General features: G+C 42.9%; 1 protein-coding gene across 1 annotated transcript in view; it reads left to right on the top strand.

The window, feature by feature from the left end:
- CAB39L (calcium binding protein 39-like) overlaps positions 1 to 7,837 on the top strand; it is an 86,091-nt gene extending 78,254 nt beyond the window's left edge. The window contains exons 6-7 of the mRNA XM_006879597.1: positions 2,429 to 2,572; positions 7,658 to 7,837. Of these exons, the coding sequence (XP_006879659.1) occupies positions 2,429 to 2,572; positions 7,658 to 7,837 (324 nt within the window). The remainder of the gene's footprint in view (positions 1 to 2,428; positions 2,573 to 7,657) is intronic.
- The last annotated feature ends 363 nt before the right edge of the window (positions 7,838 to 8,200 follow it).

The following is an 8,200-nucleotide window of genomic DNA, read 5'->3' as shown; positions in this document are numbered from 1 at the left end:
CGACGGCACATAACAACAACAACAACAGTTTATTTACAAAATTTGAATACATTCTTTTTCAGACCAGATTCTTTCAATTCCCCGCCCCCCATCAAATTGTAGAGGCCCATGATTAATCCCTTGCCCCTACCCACATATCCTCATCCCTCTGCTTCCCCCCCCCCCCCCCCGCCCAAGATCCGCAAACACATTTCTACAGTAATGATTTTATTGATTTTATACAATATTTGTCCTTCTGGGACTGAGTCAGTTCACTCAGCATAATGCTCTCCAGTCATCAGGCTGTTTTTAGTTTCAGAATATCTGCTGCTTTTTGTTAATCATGTTCTAAATCTCACAGAACTACCTTGAGGTACTTAGATTCCTGGTATCAATGAAAAATAATTAACAGAGAAATTCCTTTCCCTCATGTGACAAGCTTAGGAATTTCTTATCTTCTTCAGAAGCCTAGCATTTAATTACTACTAAGAAAGATTACCATTCAAAAGAAGATTGGTAGATTTGTGGTGGTGGGTTTTAAACTCTGGCCAATTTTCATTTTTTAAAAAAAATAAACTTAAGTTTTTAAAATCCCTTGTTTCCACTTACTGTATGTACCTTTTATGTGTATTAAAAATATACAAAATGTGAAACTTGAAGTGAAATATGTTTGTTCCCTTACTTAGTACATAGTGCTTTATAAGGTTTTGTCATTAACAGTGTTAATACAGATTAACATTTAATAGCTAAAAGATTTAGTGGTCTTAAGTGATTTAACACAATTTTTTAAAGATGTGTTAAGATTGTTGCAATAAAGGAGTGCCATTGTATTAGCAGAGGATAAATTGCATAGAATTTATAAGTGGCTATCCCCAAGTAATAAAAGTTCAAGTAACTTAAACAGGAACTTAATGAACTATAAACTAACAAGTATTTATTGAATGTTGTTGTTAGGTGCTGACGAATTGAAACCAACTCATAGCTGACACCCTCCAATGGGGTTCCAGAGGCAGTAAATTGCATGGGAGGAGATTGCTCTTCTCTCTCCCATGGAGCAGCTAGTGGACTTGAACCTCTTGCTATTGGATTGGAAGTACAACTCCTTACCCATTAGGCCATCAGAGCTCCCTATTGAATATATGAGGATAAACTTATAAAATGCATTTTTCATGTTGACTAAAAGAGAACAAGAGCTTTCCACCCAGTGGATCCTAGTTTCCTTGTGATAAGGAGTTGCATTGCAAACCAAAGGTACACATCTCAAATATGTGTAGGCTCTGACCCAGTGGCAATGAGTTTGAGTTGGAGTTTTTGACCTGCTGTGATGGGGCAGTGGCTATATCTTTAAAAGTTAGGAAACCTCAGCGCTATAACCCAAACCTGTCTTCCAGGTTTGGGAGTTGTCCTGTCCTTTTGAGGTATGAACTGATGGGAGAGGGCTCTGTCTCCCAGGCACGGGGAAATTGAACTGTGCCTCTAGTAACCATCTGCGTATCATAGGGACAGGGAGAATGTTGTGATTATTTAGATAAACATGATCAGCTTAAACAGATACTACCTCAGTTACAGAGTGAGCCTGAAAAGGGGTCTGTTGAAGGCAGGAATCAACTCTTCTCACCATGAAAGTAAAAGATCACAGCTGTTCAGCTGTGTAAGTAGGGGGAGACTTGGGTTAGTGTAATCTCTTTTTCACAAATTACCTAAAATATTGTACGCTGGATGTGCTCAGACAGTGATAAAACCACGTTCTTTCCACCAAGTTGTGGAGAGGACTCTGTTGGTAAGATTTTTCTCATTGGCCCCACAAACCCCAGAGTCTGGTTGTGAGGGGACATGGGCCGTTTGACCCTGGCCCCTACAGGATTCACTGCTCAAAATGTGCTCACAGGCAGCTTTGCTCACAGGGCCCTGGGCACCGTCGGGAAAGGACAGCACAGAGACAGTGAAGAGATTCTATGCAGGAGAGGAGCTCAGCTAGCGCTGGAAGGATGTAGTTGTTTGGTACCATCCGTTTACCTATGCCTTATAGCGACCCAGCAAACAGACAGTCTGAACCTTGCCTTCAAGGGCACCGTCCTCAGTCTCTGCCAAGCGTAAGCCCTGTGGTTGTGGTAGTCACTTGGAAGGAAAGGGAAAGAGCTTTTTAACCAGCAGTGAGGAGGTGAAAGGTCTCTGCAGAAAGTTGGAGCAAGGGTAAAGACTGTGACTGCCTCCCTGAGGCATCTTGTTTCTCACATTCCCCTTGGTTCAGGAGAAACCTCAAGGCGTGAAAGATAGTGTGTTTGAAGGAAAGATGGCATATCTGGGCTTTATCCTGGAGCTGAGGAGCTCTGTTTATGACACTCCAACCCACCCTTCTAGTGTGTTTTCCACCAAGAAGAATACATTTCGATGTTTTAATAAGATGACTCCAGACCGATGGCTGATTTGCTTTTGTCTTTCCCTGTAGCTGCTGGGCGAGCTGATCCTGGATCGACACAACTTTGCCGTCATGACCAAGTACATCAGCAAGCCCGAGAACTTGAAGCTGATGATGAACCTGCTCCGAGATAAAAGCCCCAACATTCAGTTTGAGGCTTTTCATGTCTTTAAGGTAAAGTGGGAGCTAGAGAAATAATATCTGTGTCATTTCCCCCAAGTTTCAAAATTATAAACGTCCTACTTTGTCCTCAGGCCTTTGGTTTACATCTGAGAAAAAATAAATATTATCTGGTTTTGTGTGGGTTAGTTGAAATTTTAGGCATTCACTTAAAGAATATCCCTCTGATTCTAAAGAGTTTTGTAACTAATCCACATGTCTAAATCCTTTCCTTTTCCTTACTGAGAAAACAGTTGGTAAAATTTATTTACTGAAATATCAGTGATTGACCTAGAACCCCAAACCTCCATTTGTCACATCCCAAATCCTTTGCTTTTCTAGAGTTGACCTCTTGGAATCTTAAAGAAAATATTTTTCTATTTTGACTATTTGTTTGCAAAGATACATTTTAAAAATACATTTTGCTGTCATGGAATGCTAGTCCTTTTCCTCCTAGTATTTTTCTTAGTTTTAAGAGTAACAAAATCATCTTCTGGAAACTTGAAAAAAGAAAACCAAAGGGGAATGAATATAATCAGCCTCCTAGTCAAACTGTTGTAAATGTTCTTTTCTGGTAAAAAACAAACAAACAAACAAAAAACCCAACCAGCAAACAAAAAAACCTCTGCTAGCTCTGAAAATGATCTAACACAACGGGAATGTTGACTTCTGGTGCAGCATTCCATGATTGAAATCAGGGTAGTCATAGCACAGGGTGACACTGCGGTGGGATAACCCTTAATCAGGAGCATTCAAAACAAAACTCACTGACTCCTCGCTGACCCTCCAGCAGGTTTTTTTGATTGCATGGGGGACACAATAGATTGCCAGAGCTGTAGTTACAAGGAACAGACAAGGTTTATCCTTCATTACAGAATGCTATACTGGAAGTACATTCCTATTGCTGTTATGTCATTTTCAGAACTGTTGTTGTTGTTGTTCTGTACCATCGAGTTAGAAATGACCTGTAGCTGCCGCTCCCACTGGGTTTCAGAGGCAGAATGTCTCACAGGATGAGATTGCCCACCTTTCTCCTGCAGAACAGCTGGTGGGTTCAAACCATGTGCCTTCATGTTGGCAGTGCAGCTTCTCACCATTAGGCCACCAGAGCTCCAAGTGGGTAATTTTTGTTGGCTTGATTTTTCCCTCTATTGTTAATAAAAATACACACAAGGGGAGCTCTGGTGGCCTCATGGCAAGAAGCTTAACTGTAATCCCAGAGGTACGCACTTTGAATCCACTAGATGCTCTGCTGGAGAAGGAGGGGCAATCTCCTGTACCAGTCAGATCCAATTTGATGGTACACACACATAAAATAATTAAAAAAAAACATATATATATATATATCTCCAGAAAAATGTATACCGGTTTGGTTCCCTCCCATTGTTACTAAAAATATACCCAACAAAATGTGCACCAGTTCAACAGTTTGTACATGTGCAACACAGTGACCTTGGTGGTAGCATTTACCTGGCTCTGTCTTTCTCATCTTCCTTTTACAATTGTTCCTTAATTGTTGACATAAATTCACTTCCCCAAGCTTCTGATCTACCCTTTCAAGGTGCTTTTGTTAAATGAATCCCATGTAGAAAATTCTTCAGAAGAGCGTGGTGGAGAGCCAGCAGTTTTATTGGCATAGTAGTTTTTCACTGGATCTCTTTGCTTTGGTTTATTGTTACTAATCCGGTGTCACTGATAAGTACTTAGGCCATTTGCATCTGACCCACTATACATAATACAACAGGGAGTGTTTATGCATCCCACTGGCTTTTTCCATATTGAGGATTATTTCCTTAGGACAGGTCTTTAGAGTCGAATTAAGAATTCAAAGAGCTCCAGGTTTTTATAACTTATAGGAAGGATTTTAAAATTTATAAGTGGACGATGTTTCAGCTGGTCAGGAATGTGATCCTTGCATTGAGAAGTAAAAAGTAAATACACTGTTGGTATAATTGACCACTTGTTTACTTGTATGTGTATATATTTGGCCTACTCTGTACCTGAACTCTGAAGGCTTAGTGGTAGGGAATTGTACTACCAACCCAAAGGCATGCAGTTCAAATCCAGCAGCTGCTCTGCAAGACAAAGATGGGCACGCCCCTCCTGTGTGATTTATAGCCTCTGAAAACCCACTGGAGGATCATCTTGGTTCTGACTTACAGCACCTCACAACAATGCTGTACTTTAAAAAAACTTTATCTTATTATTTGGGCTCTATGAGGAGAATTGTGGCATCAGGATTGGTGGAAGATCTATTAACAATCTGCATTATGCAGATGACACAACCCTGCTTGCTGAAACTGAGGAGGACCTCATGCACTTGCTGCAGAGGGTCAAGGGCTGCAGCCTTCAGTATGTTTACTTGACATAAATAAGATTTTGTTCTTTGGAAATGACCAACAACTGAGTTCTAGAATTCTTCACAGTTCTTTGTTAATACTTTTCCCCCCCTCAAAGAACTGTCCACAAGGTATAGAAAGCACAGAAAGAAATGACTGAAAATGTCTGGAATTTTTTTTCAGACTGCTTTTGGTTCCTTTTTAGCTTGTTGACAAGCTCATGTATTCAGTGAGGTGATTTTTTTTTATACTTTCTTCCCTTGATAGTCATGGTGTTGGGGAAAGTTCTAGATGTGAAGTTCACAGACCTCGGTCTTTGAGGCATAATTGTCAGCAGCAAGTTGGAGAAATACATCTTGTCTATTTCCTCACTGGCAAAATTGAAGCCTGAATTCTAGTTGAAAGATCCTCGGCTCACAAGCCCCCTCCTTGTGAACATGGTGCCCCTAGAGACGTGCCCAGTATGAACTCTAATCGCTGTGAGCCGATGCTCTCCGATTCTCACTGTTAACTCTGTGAATAGCAAAGAACACGCTGCTTCTACTCCTCAGACTGTGTGAGGGCTAGCCTGTGCCAGGCGGGTCATCACACTGCTGGGGGTGGGGGTGGCCAGTGCCCGAAATGGCCCTCAACTTTGTCACTCAAGATGCTTGCAGGTGACAGCAGTCTCTGTGACCATGAAAACAAGAAGCTCTGCTCAAGTTATTCTAAAATACAAATACCAGCTTGACAACTCAGCTAAAACACTAACAGAACAAAAGATACTTCTTTGTTGTTGTTAGATGCCATCGGGTCGAGTATGACTCATAGTGACCCTGTCTGAACCCCATGCCATCTTCACCATCTCTGACCCACTCAAGCCCAGTGTGTCAGTCCACCAGTTGAGGGTCTTCCTCTCCTTCACTGACCCGCCACCTTCCCAAACATGATGTCCCTCTTAAAGGAATAACCCCTCCTAGCAACAAGCCCCAAGTATGCAAGACGGAGCTTCATCCTCTTTGCCTCCAAGGCTGCACTTTCTCCAAGACGTAACTGTTCTTTTGGCCATCCACTCAGCACTCTTCTCCAGCACCTCAGCTCAAAGGCATCACCTCCTCTTCTGTCATCCTTAGTCATTGTCCAGCTCTCAGATGCATAGCAAGTGACTGAATAGACCGTGGCTTGAAAGAGATACTAGGTGACAGCAATTTCCATATGATCTCTAAGAGAATACATAATTACAGATTAAGCTAGTTAACATTAAAATAACTTGCCTACTTTCTTAAGAACCCACTTTCTATAGGCCAGCTTCTCCAATGACAGTTTACCAAGTGGTACTCTGCTGTTGCAGAAAGATTAAGAGTGAGTGAATTTAGGAAGCAGCTTGAAGTACAGCCAGGGCTATGTGTAGAGGTAAGAGTGTTGAGAGTATCGCGTGTACTTTTGGCATATTATTAGGAGGGGCCTGTCCAGTGAAGGAGAAGAGACGACCCTCAAGGGGATTCACGGAGTCAGTGGCTACCACGGCTTGAGCCTGCCTCAGAGTGATAGGCAACCACAGCAGCGGCAGGGTTTCCATCCGTGGTGTGGACACAGGGTCGCTGTGCAGCGACTCGATGGGACCCACCAGCAGGAACTGATGTTCTCTCCTTTCCTTCCCGGTTGGCCTCCTCAATTTTTTTCCCCAAAAGTTTTTAAAGTGGATCAACTGCCAAGTTGCGATTTTGTCAGCTTGTAATTAACTTTGTTTTCACTACATCCTTATGGCTTTTATTAACAGATGCAGAGAAAAAGTGAATGAGCATCATTGAGAACTCAAGTCTCCTTCCTGTTGTTGTTGTTATGTACTGTCGAGTCGCTTGCAACTCTATGTACAACATCTCTGAACCCTGCTCTATCCTGAGCTAACCTTATTGTCTCTATCACACCTACTCCATTACCCCGGTCACTGAGTCAATCCATCTCATCGAGGGTCTTCCTCTCCTGCTCTGTCTCTCCACACTTCCAAGCATGACGTCTCTCTCCAAGGACTGGTCCCTTCTTGTAACATGTCCAAAGTATATCAGATGAAGCTTCAGAATCCTTACCTCCAAGGAGCAGCCTGGTTTTACCCTCTCCAGGACAAACCCGTTTGTTCTCCTAGCAGTCCATGGCGTATTCAATAATCTTCACCAGCACCACAGTTCAAAGGCATCATTTCTTCTTCTATCATCCCTAGTCTTTTCCAGCTCCCTGAAGCATAGCAAGTAATTGCAAAGACCATGGCCTGTATCAAGCGCACCTTAGTCTCAGACTGACATCATTGCTCCTCAGTACTCTGGAGTCTCCTCCCATCGCCTTCCTACTTTTTTTAAAATTAATACTTTAACAAAAGTTTTCAGAAAATTTGGATTTCCATTCATGCATTGTTAAACATTTTTCTCCCTACTCCCCACCCCAGTTCACCTTTCTCTTTAAAAAGATTGTTTTACTGTTATATCCTTCCTACTTAAAAAAAAAAATAGCATCAAAATTTCTGAGAATTTTGAACTATGTTTGTAGGGAGCTCTGGTAGTCCCCAGAGAGACAGCACTGCTTACCCAGTGGCCTCAGCTCTGGTGGTTCTAATCTATCAGCAGATTCTTGGGAGAAAGATGGACAGACTCCTGCCAGGTGATTTACAGCCTCTGAACCCTCATGCTGGGTCAGCTATGCATTGGTTCTAGTTCCAAGGCAATGATTTTGACATTGACTTCCTTGTGGAATAACTAGTCTAAGTGGGCATTTATTCTTTACCTTTCAGGTGTTTGTAGCCAGCCCTCACAAAACGCAGCCGATTGTGGAGATCCTACTGAAAAACCAGCCCAAGCTCATCGAGTTCCTGAGCACCTTCCAGAAGGAAAGGACGGACGACGAGCAGTTCTCCGATGAGAAGAACTACTTGATCAAGCAGATTCGGGACTTGAAGAAACCGGCCCCCTAAAGCCCTGACCGCCCGCACAGCCCTCCCGTCACAGTTCAGTGTGGTCAGTGAGTGTCGTTCCCGCAGGCGGGCGTTCCTGGAAGATTCGGGAGGTGCCTGCTTTCCCGTCGGTTTGTCGTTGAGAATAGTTGGACTCTATAAGTGTTTGAATGAAAGAAAAAATCTAACCTGGGATAAATGTATCTACTTTAATCAGCCAGTGGTTGATCATGAAGCACCCTTGGCCATTTGTTGACAGGCGGTGGTAGGTCTGTGCACGTGTAGGCCGAGTCACCAAGGGGGAGCTCGGTGGTGGCCACCGCCGGGTCCTTGGAGATCTGGGTCAGAAAGAGGGGAGCAAGATCGTCCTCCTTCTCTGCACTT

This window comes from Elephantulus edwardii, unplaced genomic scaffold, assembly GCF_000299155.1.
Source record: "Elephantulus edwardii isolate Elephantulus edwardi_28Jun2011 unplaced genomic scaffold, EleEdw1.0 scaffold00004, whole genome shotgun sequence".
Taxonomy (NCBI): domain Eukaryota; kingdom Metazoa; phylum Chordata; class Mammalia; order Macroscelidea; family Macroscelididae; genus Elephantulus; species Elephantulus edwardii.
Note: the sequence above shows the minus strand (reverse complement) of the source record. Positions and strands in the feature narration are given on the sequence as shown.